Here is a 13,931-nt window from a genome sequence, read left to right as displayed (position 1 = left end):
AGCATATAAAATAGAAATTTAATCATACATACGCAATTTTATATATATATATATAATTAATTCTGATCATATACCGATTAGAATTTTATAGCATTAATTTAAAAATTTAATTAAATCTTTTCGCTCAATGTGCATTTTGAAATGTGCACTCGAATGAATGTATTACATATCTGAGAAGAAAATATTTCTCAATGTAATTTTTTTCACGAAAAAAACAAACAAACAAACATTGTTGCGATTATCATAATTAATGAAATATCTTTTTTTTTTTACCCAATGTTTTTTTACCCAATTTGATAGAATATGAACGGAACACCTTATATATTTACTTGTGCGTATTCGTGTGTATATACGTTCATATATATACATATATATGTATATATAGAGTCATTCCCGTTAGCTTTATCGAGTACAACGATTAAATATTTGCGTTTACTCGGTCTCCCGGTTTTCCGTCCGACCTTCTCCTTCTCTTCACGAACACGACTCGTAAATCAAAGCTGCGAATACTCGACGAGCCACTTGATCTGTTTCATTAGAATACGTCTTTTGCGTGCGTCTCGATGGTCCTGACCTACATTTCTCTTTCAACATCATCAATCTTGTACGTACTCACTGTATATATACATATGTTATGTACATTTTAGTCAGTACAAAAAAAAAAAAAAAAAAAAAAAAAAAAAAAAAAAAAAAAAAAAAAAAAAAAAGAAAAAAGAACAGATAAATAAGCAGCAAAATACTATTAATTTTGTTTTATAAACTTGTTGATATTCAAAGGTTTATAAATGATAAATCAATAACGACAAGGATTTGTGTTTTTTTTTTTTTTTTTTTTTTTACATCGATTTGCATTTTTACAAATCCTTTTATTATAATTTATAATATATAAAAAAAGAATAAATATACTTTTTCTTTCTCGTTCTTAATTCATTCATCAATTTATTTATTAATTTATTTGAATGAATTCTCATATCATTTATCAGCATATCAGCATTATCATCATTTATGAAAGTAAATGATCAGAAAAAGGGAAAAAGGGAAACATTTTTAATCTCTTAAAAGGATACTGAAACTTATATTTGTAAATAAATAAATGATACTTTAAAAGTTGCAAAATTAAGTTCCTGTATTGTTATATTTTTTTTTTCTTTTTTTTTTGTATCCATCATTCATTGAGAAATTATTCAACGTGACGGATTAAAAAGTCTTACATTATGATGTAAATATTCCATATAGAAAGGAAAAAAAATAATATATATATATATATATATATATTTTTTTTTTTTTTTCATAAGTAAAGAATCGATTACACGCTCGAAAAACGACGTTCGCATTTCACGAACGCAAAACTCAACCGTTCGTTGAAATTCTCTTCGTCGAAACGGAGCACAGGCACTAATCGCAAACGGAGATACGGGGAAGCGTGCTCACGATCGTGAAAATTGTAGGACAGTTACAAGTTTAAGGCCGGCTAAACTCGTTCCTGATAAGCGTTCAGCGTGGAGGGAACGGTTGCCCATGGTTAATACGTATAGGTGCGTGCTTTTGTGTATATATATATATATACGTGGGTTTGCGTACAACCTTATATATATATTTTTTTTCACTCTTTCTCTCTCTCTCTCTCTCTCTCTCTCTCTCTCTTTTTCTCTCTTTCATTTTCGTTTCTTTAATTCTCTCCAAGCGCGATGCCGTTATGTTAATCTTATGCTACGACCTAACTGTACCGTCCAGCCATTCTCCAGAAGACACCGTTTTTTTTATGTATGCACATATGCGCACGTACATGAGAATAATAATAATAACAATAATATTAATAATAATAATAATAATAATAATAATAATAATAATAATAATAATAATAATAATAATAATAATAATAATGACGATGACGATGACGATGACAACGACGACGACGACGATTCGATTAGCCGATCGAAACGCGAGCGAAATTATTGATGTTTATATGAAGTGAAGGGAAAAAGTCACTGTGATGGCGTCAAGAGAAAACGCTGTCTTTGTGTGATATTCTTGTTCTCTCTTTTCTTTCTTTCTTTCTTTTTTTTTTTTTTTTTATAATACGGCGCCGCTCTTAAAATAATATTACGGAAATAATCAAAAAATGGTGTTAGTTCTTAAAGATCCCCGTGAGAAAATAATCTTTCGATCGAAAAAAATTGAAATATGCATGAGTCGTCTAGTTAGAAAAATATAATTTCGAGAAATTATATTTTGCATAATGTGATTACCATAATTATCATGTATAAATGATAAACACGTAATTTGATCAACGATAGTTTGAAATTCAATGTAATTTACGAGAGGATATATTTTTGAGGTATCAAGGATTAAGAAAATGCGAAAATAAAATTTTTATCTTTTTTTTATTTTTTATACAGTTACAGTTTTTTTATTTAGGCAAAATGAAAAGAATATTTTTGCTATCAGAGATAATTGATTGGTAAAAGAATTTTACAAATATTTATGACTAAGCTTCAAGAATAATGATTCAATCGATTTGAAAATATCAGAGTGGATTCACAAAGAGAAAGAGTTATGGCATATATTATGTGTCATCTATTATGTGTTTTATGACACTACGTTGTCCGTAATTTGAAAATTTTTCTCTTTTGGAATGATAACGGCTGTAGCTCGACGTTAAAAAATTACAAAATTTCGTGGTTAACGAACTCGTGCAAAATTTATGCTATTCCTCCTCCCTTCCTCTCCCTATCTCTCCTTTTCATCCTCCCTCGGTCTTCTATATCTAACGTCTGTGGATGTAAAATAAACGATCTGGAGGCACGAGCACCGCATACCAGATTCCACGGTCGAAGTAACTCGCTTGCATTCCTAGAATGCAGTAACTTATAAGAACCTTTGTCAGAAGTCCGATACTAATTATTAAAATTGTCTAACGTAACGAATATGTATAAGTAGATACATATGCATGCACTGTTTGTCAGCCATATCGCTTTTTCTCATTCTGATTCATTTTATTCTCTTCATCTTCGGTTTAACGACAAAAATGAAATTCCAATGTGTAATACGAATGGCATGAAATTATATTACATAGGATACGTGTCGTGGAAAGCTATGTTAAGTCCTTGAAAATTGTGTGTGTGTTTATATATATATATATATATATATATATATATATATATATATATATAGAAATATATGTTTGAAATGAATTCATAAAAATAATAAAAAAGGAAATGATTATTCTTTTTATTTTTCTTTTTATTAATTAAAATTTGTCATATCGTCTAGATTTTATGATCTTAATTGATTTATCGTTCGTCGTTGATTTTCGATAATATACGAATTATTATTATTATTTTTTTTCTTTCCTTTATTTTTTTTGATCGTATTATACTAATTCTTTTCTTTATACACAATAATGTAATAAATCTTTCATCTTTAATATATCTTTTCAGTGGAATGTGATGTGCTTATGTAAAACAGACAAATAACGTTTTCACGAACGAGACAAACCGCATTCCAAAAATCCAGTTTCAAAACATGGAAATCTAATTAACCTATGAACCAAGTACCGACACAAGATATCTGTGATATAGTGATAGAAATTAAATGAGTTTGATAGGCGCCGATGCGTACGCACGTACTGTGAAACACGTATTATTATAGTTCGACATATAAGGAATAAAAACCGTATGAGGGTTTTATTTTGCAGATCCCTTTAATCTTTCGGTGTCGTTCGCCTTTTAACGTTGGAAGCTAGGAAAACGACAGGTATCACGAGGAAAATCCGGTTTTTTAGAGATTGCGTGAGAATGTAAAATGGAAACCCGAGATTCGTTGAGCCTCTTTGCCAACTGTAAAGAGTAATGTACAATGTCGTTATACGTTACTTTCATTCTTTTTCTTTTTTTTCCTTTTTTTCCTTTTTTTCCTTTTCTATTTTCTCCTTTTCCTTTTCCTTTTTGCAAGTTACACTTTTTAAAATGTTACTCGAATTTATGATTTTTCTACGATATTTCTTTTTCAAAGTGATAACATCGTACGAAGATATATCCTATAATTGTTTGAATATCTGGCATAATGATTTTTAATTATTTAATTAAAATTATGCTTCATTGTAATAAGTGTATATTAGAATGTTTCATTTGAACGTATTATTGTTCCTTTTTCTTTTTTAACGCTCGATGCTAAAAATTTTGTTACAAAAAGAAAAGGGGAAAAAAAAGAAAAAAGAAAGAAAGAAAGAAAGAAAGAAAAAAAAATTTAAAGTTTATTAATATTTATATCCATAAATATAGATAAATGTATGAATAAAAATAATATTATATAATATAAAATTAAGAAATGCTTAATATAAAAATAATATTAATAATATAATAAAATTAACAATGGTTTTATAATGATTTTATAATCGTTCTATTGTTTATAAATGATATTTATGTTAGATTAATAATATTCTTTGTCGTATCAATAAAAATAATTATAAAAATTACGAACGATCGATCATTAATCACAAGTACCGGTATATCATTACGGTACAAACATTGATTTAAGAAAAAAAAGATCGAAGTAGCTAATAATGTTCGTGGCTCCACCTGAAGGAGAGTGGCCAATCTCTTTGTAAAGGAGTCTCACTTTGATATTACATAGCATAAACTATAGGTATAGGAGTAAAGCAGTTACGTGTGTGTATGTTTATATATGTGAATATCAGTTAGTTGTGTGGTAGTGGAATGGAAGGGGATAAGCAGACGAGAGAAAAGTCAGTCTCTCGTGGACCTTCCGCGGATACATCAGACGCGAGTTTTATTCTTTGTTGTTTCTTTTACGTGATAATTTGTATCATTATGGTGTAAAGAAAATAAAAAAAAGAAAGTAAACAAGAAGATTTGTTTAAAAATCTTTCCGTAATATTCAGTGAGACAGTTTGAGCAAACACAAAAAAATGATTATTTCTATTATTGTTTTATTTCGATCTTTCATCACGTGACAATCGACATCATCATCATCATTTTCCTGTAGTTAAGGATATAAACAAAAAAGGAAAAAAGAAAAATGTAAATAAAATTGTTAGAAAAATTTATCGAATCATTCGTACGAAGAAAAAAATAAAGTTCTTTTCATCTCGGTTCTAACGAGTGTAAAAACATACGACATCATTCCAAAAGGAAATAACAAATTATACGGTTTTATATGTTACGTTTGATTCACAAAGGAAAGTTTTGCGTTTTATCGTGATGCATATAAAAACGAAGATGCATTTGAATTAATTTTATGGAATATTATCGTCGAAAGATGCTTATTAAGGATAAATAATATTTTAACGCGTTTTCACGAGAACAACGCCCGTATTGTTTAATCGTAGAAATAATCATTGAATTAATGTACAAATATTTGTATATATTTATCCTATGTGAAAATTTGTTGAACGTTAATTTCGAATTAATTTCACGTTAACTAAAAATTATCGGTAAATCGAAGAACCGGTAGAGTCCGATGACGAAACATAAAAGAAAGTGTAATTAAGTAATACTCGATGTCGTCGAGTAACTTGAAAGTCGATATCTACGAAAGCCTCGTTTTCCCATCGGAGTTGGTTTCACCTTTTGAAAAGGGCGAGAAAAGATAGTCTATATATATATATATATACATATATCTACCCTTTCGTTTACAACAAATAACTTCTTTAATTTTAATAAAATAAAATCGGTCCGCGCGAAATGAATTATTAGAGATGTCTCGATCAAATTTATTTCTTTTTAAATTTTGATAAAGAAAAAAGAGAGAGAGAGAGAAAGAAAGAAAGACATTTGCCTTTTAATTTCGAAATAGACACGCAATGCAATCGATTGTTCGATCTATTGTTTCGTTTTTTTCTTCTTTCATAATCGATTAATCGCGCTTTGTTCGTAACGTCACCGATGTTACTATTTTGTACGTAGGTATAATAGTGTTCGAGTTTATATAAGAGAAGAGATCTGTCGATCATCGTTGAATCCTCCGATCATTATGGTATTTCTTGATCATCCTAGAATATCTCGATCTCTCGAGGTTGTTGTATCGTAACCGGTCAGAGTTATAAATAGTTCATTAAAAATTATTCAGAAATGTAAAGTTCTTAGAGGATGATGATGATGATGATGATAATGATGATGATGATGATGATGATGATGATGATGATGTTGATTACGACGTTACGTTTCATTTTATTATTCTTTGTTTTTTCTTTTTTCTTTTTTTCTTACGAAAACATTATGTCGTGTTCCACAGGTATACATGCACACACACACACACACACACACACACACACACACACACACACACACACACATGTATATATAAACGCATAAACATCAATCGGAGTATTATCTCATAGAAAAGGACAATAGAAAATTGCGAAAGTCAAAGTCGAACTGTAAAAGTGCCTGTCATTCGAGGAGTTCTCAGATCAGTGCTCGCAAATCTCATTTAAAATGTCATTTAATGCGGCCGAATGCCTTTTGCGATTTAAACGTGAACGTAATAATTCTATGGTTGATTGGAAGACGCTCGTAAACTTGAGCGCACTCTCCTTTAATCTTCGATTCGACGACGTAGAGTGAAAACGGCTGCTCTATATATATATATATTTGAAGTCGGGCGAATAGTCCGAAGGAAAGTATGGGACTTAAATAATTTCTGGCAAACTTTCAAGTAGGACCGTATTACGCACGCTCTTAAGGAACTCCTTTTGTTGGGAAGAGATCGATGTTTCAATAAAATAAACGAGAAAAGGAAAGAGAGAGAGAGAGAGAGAGAGAGAGAGAGAGAGAGAGAGAGAGAGAGAGAGAGAGAGAGAGAGAGAGAGAAACAGAAACAGAAACAGAAACAGTCTTTGAAAAAATAATCGCAATAATGATCACGGATTGGGTAAGAATCTTTTCATTCGAATTGTTAATTACAAATAAGTCTTTTTTTCTTTTTTAAAGCTTACACTTCTTGATCATCCTATTGTTTTTTAATTATTTTTGTCATGGTTTAAGCGTGTATCATCTTGAGATTAAGACAATGTGCATTAATGGAATTAAATTGACTAATTAAAGTGAAAATATACGAGAGTTATCTTTAAAAGTGATCTTTATTATCCAAGAGTTTAAAATCGACTTATTTTTTTCTTATTTCTATTTTTTTTTTGTGTGTAAAAGATAATCGATTTCCGTTCTTCCTCATTGTATTCTTTTCTATGAAAATTTAATTATAAGTAGATCGGCAGCCGTGCGATTCGGTGATTCACTTTGCAAGGGCGTTGTAATACACGGACGTATATATGTATATATTGGTTATATTTGTGCATGTATGCGCTCTTCATTATAAGGTGCGTAGGTGCATTGAAAAAGCCGATTCTACATGTAGTAACGTCGGACACCAATGAATTCACCGATGTGTCATGCTCCCTTTATCCCGCGATACTCTCGCGAAAGTCCCCATTGACGGGCACCTCCTATAATCTATTCTCGCTGTTCCATCGTTTGCGGTTGACGTTTTATTTTACGCTTTTTAACGAATAACAATGGAGGAAAAAAATTATTTTTGAAACGATATACGTTAAGTGAACAAGCAGATAAGTTGATGCGTAAACAAGGATTTTTAATTTATCGTAATACCTTAAATCATCGTAATCCGATATAATAATAATTATTATTATCATTATCATCGTCATTATCATCATTTGATTATATTTAAATAATAACTAAATATTTTTTACATTATCATATTTATTATTATTTCCAATAATTATTATTTTCTTTTTAATATCGATTTATCTATTGTAATGAAATTAAAAAAGAAAAAAGAAAAAAGAAAAGAAAAAAAGAAAAGTAAAAAAAAAAAAATCTAAGCATAAATGTCCCGTTCGATTATCGTCGAAGAAACTATCGAACGATGAAACTTCGAACGGCATTGTTTTCCTTATCGAGTTTGTTCCATCGAACGCGCGACGAAAACGAATAAGAAACGAACGTATGAAATTATTATCTTATGGCACGTAGCATTTTTAGTTAGCTAGCTTTTTTCGCTTCGTGCTTAGTATGAGACCGACCGGCCTATTGCCGACAATATAAGTCTTACAGTACTTAGACAGGCATTGATATCTCTTTTCGTTTCTATCGATCCTCTTCCAAAGTCTCGATGTATTGCATCTCTATTACGTGTATTAGAAACATTTTCAGGGTGAGTTCGATCAATTCTTTGATGAAATAAAGACGATAAGTTACTTTTCAAACGACTTTCACCAAAAGAAAATTTATATATAAATATATGTATATATGTAATATAATATATATGTAATATATATATATATATATATATATATATATATATATATATGTAATAAACATAATAATAATAGTAATATAGCGATAGAGAGTATCAGTATGTATATATAAAATAACAATATTAACATTCATATGTAAATTTAAAATTGATAGATACATTTTTTTTTTTAGATATATATTCAGTATTGCTAAAAAAAATGTTAACAAAAGCAAAAATTTGTATATATCGAATATATAATTATTTCAAATTTTAATATTATCGTAATCGAAATATTAGAAAATATTAAAAACACTTTAAAAAATCGTTCTTATAAAATCTTAATAATTTTCGCGCGTGTATTATGCGTAATATCTTGTTTAATATCTTATAACTTTTACAATCATTTAAAGATACATACATTTATATATTATTTTTAATTAATTCTTAACTTTAAAAAATTATTCCCTTTAATTTAACAACGTCATTTATGAAAATATTTTGTACATAGTAATGTGTACGTTAGATTATTATGATGACTCATTTCTAGATAATTTTTATGTTAAGAAATGACTGCATGCGTCACACGATTTTACATTTAATATTTTATATTAATTTTTTATACTTAGTACGACAATATTTCGTAAATGTTCGGAAAATTGTTACTATACGTACCTAAAATGTCGAAGATAACGTAATCGCTTATACGTAAAATGTTAAACAGTTTACAAATAAATGATTTAAGTAGCGACAATAATCTTTCGATGTCATCTGTGTACACGTTCCGAAGGTTAATTGTTCGGCAAACAATATTCTTTAATTTTGATAAATATTACAAGTCAAAAATTTCTTCGAGTTAAAAGCAAGATATACAAGGAAGAAAAGAAAAAAAAAAAAATAGAAAAGGAAAAGAAGAAAAAAATTTTCATCACACTTTATTCATATCTATGTCGTAGCTCGAGTCATGGTTTACCAGGCCCAAAAAATCTGGTCGTGGAGGTGGAGTCAGGAGTGGTACGGATAACAACACAATGCCTCGGCCACATTCTGGCGATGATTTTAATGAGATCGAACAGCAGCGTTGTATCATTGAGAAAATGGACGAGGAAGCTGTTAACGATCGTTTCGAAGAAATGTTGGTGAGTTTGAAAAAAGTGATACAAATAAAAATTCATATTAATAAAAATAACAATTAATATACAAACAGATCGTAAAAAAAATTTCTTGGCTTATAAATCAATCGTAAAATTAATATATTTGATTTATAATAATAATAAATTTTAATATTACAAGTAATATGTAAAAAAAAAAAAGAAAAAAAAAAGAGAGAAAAAAAAGAAATTATTAATTATCGAATGAAAAGATTGAGAAATAATTTGTAGAAATATGAAAAATGTTAGATTTTAATCAAAATTTCTTTCATATATAATTTTTATTAATATTATAATATTAATTTTTTTTAGGCAAACATGAATTTAACGGAGGAGAAAAAGGCTCCGCTTCGTCAGCAATCCGAATCGAAGAAGAGAGAGATGTTGGTGTTACATTACAAGGGTAGCATGCAAGAGAATAGATCAAAATTCGACAAACCAGCTGATTACATTCAATATCTAGCTCAGCCGGATCTAAGTGTAAATAAGATTCACAATTGTATAGAATCACTTAGAATTGCACTGACTAATAATCCTTTAAGTTGGGTTCAAGAATTTGGTACTAAGGGATTGAAGCAGGTTTTAGCAACACTCAACGAATGCTACAGAAAGTGAGTAGTCGATTATGTTATATGGGATAATGCGAATCTTTAATCTCTCTCGTTTACATTTGTTCTCTCTCTCTCTCTCTCTCTCTTTCTCTCTGAATTTAATCCTTCGACCTTTTCGATCTAACGAATTCTAATATTTCACTATTTCTTCTATTCCAGTGCCTTCATATATTATGATAGGTAATTCACGTAACTATAAAAAAAAATGTTACTATTTGCTTGAAACTTATTTTTTTTTTCTTTCTTTACGAGCATAGTGTCCCTAGATTTTATATATTGTTTCTTTTTTTCTTTCCTATTCGCTTACATTATTTATAAATATCCTGTGAACAGAAATAATGTTAAAATCGGAAAATAGTTGATCCGTAATATACGATGTTACAATAAATTTTTATTTATTTATTTTTTCCCAGATTCTAATGATTTTAATTAATTGTGGCTTTTCAATTTTTCTTTCTTTCTTCTCTTTCTTTATTATTATTATTATTATTATTATTATTATTATTATTATTATTATTATTATTATTATTATTATTATTATTATTATTATTATTATTATTATTATTATTATTATTATTATTATTATTATTATTATTATTATTATTATTATTATTATTATTATTATTATTATTATTATTATTATTATTATTATTGTTATTATCAGTATCATAGATCACGTTAGCATTTATTCATTATTGCATGAGAAATGGATTATAAATTGTTGCTTGCAAAGTATAGATGAATAATAATAATAAAGTTTTTCATCGATTTTTCTTCTACTGATCTTTAAATATAATTTTTTCTTTTAGCGATAATCGATACGAACGGATACAGTACGAATGTATACGATGTTTAAAAGCGATAATGAATAATACCGTTGGAATAAAGGAGATGTTAGCTCATCACGAAGCTTTGACGATAGTGGCAAGATCGTTGGAACCCACTAAACCATCGGTGATGTCGGAAGCTGTAAAGTTATTAGGTGCAGTCTGTTTGATTTCGAGCGATAGTCATAAAATGGTTTTAGATGCGATCACTATGAACGGCGAGTTCAAGGGCAGAGAAAGATTTTTACCCATTGTACAGGGATTGATGAATAGGAAGAATGAAAATTTAAGAGTAAGTTGTCCGTAGTATGAAATACAATTAAAAAAAATTTTTTTTATTTTATTTTGTTTTTGGTTTTTTTTTTTTTTTGATTTACTTTTTTCTCTTTCTTAGAATATCTAATAAAACAGTGTTAACGTTTCTTTTTTTTTTCCTTTTTTCTTTTTACAGGTAGTGTGCCTTCAACTTATAAATTCGATTATTAATTCTGCCGAGGATCTAGACTTTCGATTACATTTAAGGAACGAAATAATGCGAGTAGGATTAGCGGATATATTAGAAGCTTTAGAAAAGGATAAGTCCGACGATTTGTCTCATCATTTAAGGATCTTCAACGAATATAAGGAAGACGATTACGAGTTATTTGTACAAAGATTTGATCACGTTCGATTGGAATTAGATGATGTCAATGATTGCTTCGAGGTAGTGAAAAATATGGTTATGGAGACTTCCGCCGAGCCGTATTTCTTATCGATATTACAGCATCTACTACTTATCAGGGACGATGCTTTGGTGAGGTACGGATCGAGATAAAAAATTTGAAGATTTTATTCGTCATATTAATGTCGTTCCATTTATTTGTAAAACAATATTGACAATTTTCAGACCAGCTTATTATAAATTAATAGAAGAGTGCGTATCGCAAATTGTGTTACATCGTTCAGGCTGTGATCCGGACTTCAGTGCGACGAAACGGTTTCAAATAGACGTACAACCATTGATCGATACTTTGGTCGAGAAATCTCGAGCCGAAGAGGAGCGACGTTTAATGGAAGTGTCTCAAAAGTTGGAAGAAGCTATAGCTAGTAAACAGGAGGCTGAGGCGAAGCTTCAACACGCTGAAAACAAAATTAAGGAACTCGAACAAGGGACTGGAAAAAGTGGAGGGGGAGGAGGAGCTAGTACGGTAAGTTGTTGCGAAAAGTTAACGTTTTTTTCTTTTTTTTTTTTTTTTTTTTTCTTAATTTATTTATTTTTGATAAATAAAAATTGTGACCGATAAATATTTAATTTCGATTTATATGTAGAAAACAAATTGTCCGATATTACCACCTCCGATACCTGGTTCGAATGTAACACCACCACCGCCACCACCTCCACCACTTCCAAACTCGATTGGACCACCGCCACCACCTATGCCACCTGGAATGGGTGTATTACCACCACCACCACCTCCAATGCCTGGAACAAAGGGACCACCTGGTATGGGAGGTCCAATACCTCCACCTATGCCAGGAATGGGAGGTCCTCCACCTCCTCCTATGATGGCTGGAATTACATCCATGATGCCGTCGTTACCTAATGGATTGAAACCTAAGAGAAAGTGGGAGGTCGAAGGTCGATTGAAGAGGCCTAACTGGAAAGCAGTTAGTTTCCTTGGTTTTTTTTTTTTTTCATTTTTTTTCTTAATTTTCTTATCTGTTCTTTTCCTTGCTTCGATATTAACTTGATATCAATCGAATGCCAGCGTTTTATCTTATATCTTTTAGATATCACCGCATCAGTTGACGGAAGAAGTATTTTGGACAAAAGTGCAAGAGGAGAGATTAGCCGGTCCGGAAATACTCGATGGTTTAGCACAAAAGTTCGCGTCGAAACCAAGTGGCAAGAAAATCGATGACGTCGTAGATAAGTACGTATAATAATAATAACAATAACAACAATAATAATAATAATAATAATAATAATAATAATAATAATAATAATAATAATAATAATAATAATAATAATAATAATAACGAAGAATATTTAATAAATTGATAAAGTACATATATTGGGAAGATATAAAATATCGTATTTTATTTTTAGATCGGCAACCATAAAAAAAGTGAAAGATCTCAAGGTTTTAGATAGTAAAGCTGCACAAAATATATCGATACTTCTTGGTGGTACGTTAAAGCATATGTCGTACGAAGATGTCAAAGGATGTCTTTTTAGATGCGATGGACCAGTTATCTCGGATAACATATTGCAAGGTTTAATTCAATATTTACCATCGCCAGATCAATTAGCGAAATTTCAACTTTACAAAGATAATTATGATGATTTGACGGAGGCCGAACAATTTTGCGTTACGGTAATTGTTAATAATTGACGATGGGATTTTACATTTATAATATATTTGTTATTTAAATTTACGTTAATTTCTCTTTTTCAGATATCGACGATCAAAAGGTTATTGCCCAGGTTAAAATCATTGAGTTTTATGCTGAGATACGAGGAATTGGTACAGGACATTAAACCAGACATAGTGGCAGGAACGGCAGCTTGCGAGGAAGTTAGAGGAAGTAAAAAGTTTGCAAAGATACTCGAATTGATTTTATTGTTTGGAAATTATATGAATTCCGGGGGTGGAGCTTCTGGTCAAGATTTTGGGTATCAGCTTAGTTTTCTAACCAAGGTTTGTTTTGAATCGATTCACATAGATATAAATTTTGTATTTTATCGAATGTAGTTTTCTTATTTTTTTTTCCTTTTTTTTTTTTTTTCTTTTTACATACGTTTTATACGTTTTAGTTGACAAGTATAAAGGCTGCGGACAACAAAGAAACTCTTATGCATTACTTAGTATCTACGATAGAGAGAAAATTCCCAGAATGTTTGAGTTTTACCGAAGAATTGGCACACGTAGATAGGGCGAGCCGTGTCTCTTTAGATAACGTACAGAGAATACTTCGTCAAATGGATTCTAACATACGAAATCTTGAACAAGACCTTTCTAATGCTAGAATTCCACAATGCGAGGAAGATCTATTTTCGGAGGTCATGACTGTATCCTTCCAGAACG

General features: G+C 29.9%; 1 protein-coding gene across 8 annotated transcripts in view; it reads left to right on the top strand.

The window, feature by feature from the left end:
- LOC124425663 (protein diaphanous) overlaps positions 1-13,931 on the top strand; it is a 29,841-nt gene that overhangs the window by 9,675 nt on the left and 6,235 nt on the right. For 4 of the 8 annotated variants that reach the window (XM_046966291.1, XM_046966290.1, XM_046966287.1 and 1 more), the window contains 11 exons: positions 9,231-9,413; positions 9,738-10,036; positions 10,196-10,216; positions 10,846-11,155; positions 11,315-11,661; positions 11,750-12,050; positions 12,172-12,510; positions 12,634-12,776; positions 12,953-13,220; positions 13,302-13,544; positions 13,661-13,915. In XM_046966291.1, coding sequence (XP_046822247.1) covers positions 9,231-9,413; positions 9,738-10,036; positions 10,196-10,216; positions 10,846-11,155; positions 11,315-11,661; positions 11,750-12,050; positions 12,172-12,510; positions 12,634-12,776; positions 12,953-13,220; positions 13,302-13,544; positions 13,661-13,915 — 2,709 coding nt within the window. Of the gene's footprint in view, positions 1-4,759; positions 4,861-6,136; positions 6,895-7,842; positions 8,194-9,230; positions 9,414-9,737; positions 10,037-10,195; positions 10,217-10,845; positions 11,156-11,314; positions 11,662-11,749; positions 12,051-12,171; positions 12,511-12,633; positions 12,777-12,952; positions 13,221-13,301; positions 13,545-13,660; positions 13,916-13,931 lie in introns of those variants that run through there. The other 4 variants (XM_046966289.1, XM_046966288.1, XM_046966284.1 and 1 more) reach the window with 4 other exon arrangements.

Source organism: Vespa crabro, chromosome 7, assembly GCF_910589235.1.
Source record: "Vespa crabro chromosome 7, iyVesCrab1.2, whole genome shotgun sequence".
NCBI lineage: Eukaryota > Metazoa > Arthropoda > Insecta > Hymenoptera > Vespidae > Vespa > Vespa crabro.
Note: the sequence above shows the minus strand (reverse complement) of the source record. Positions and strands in the feature narration are given on the sequence as shown.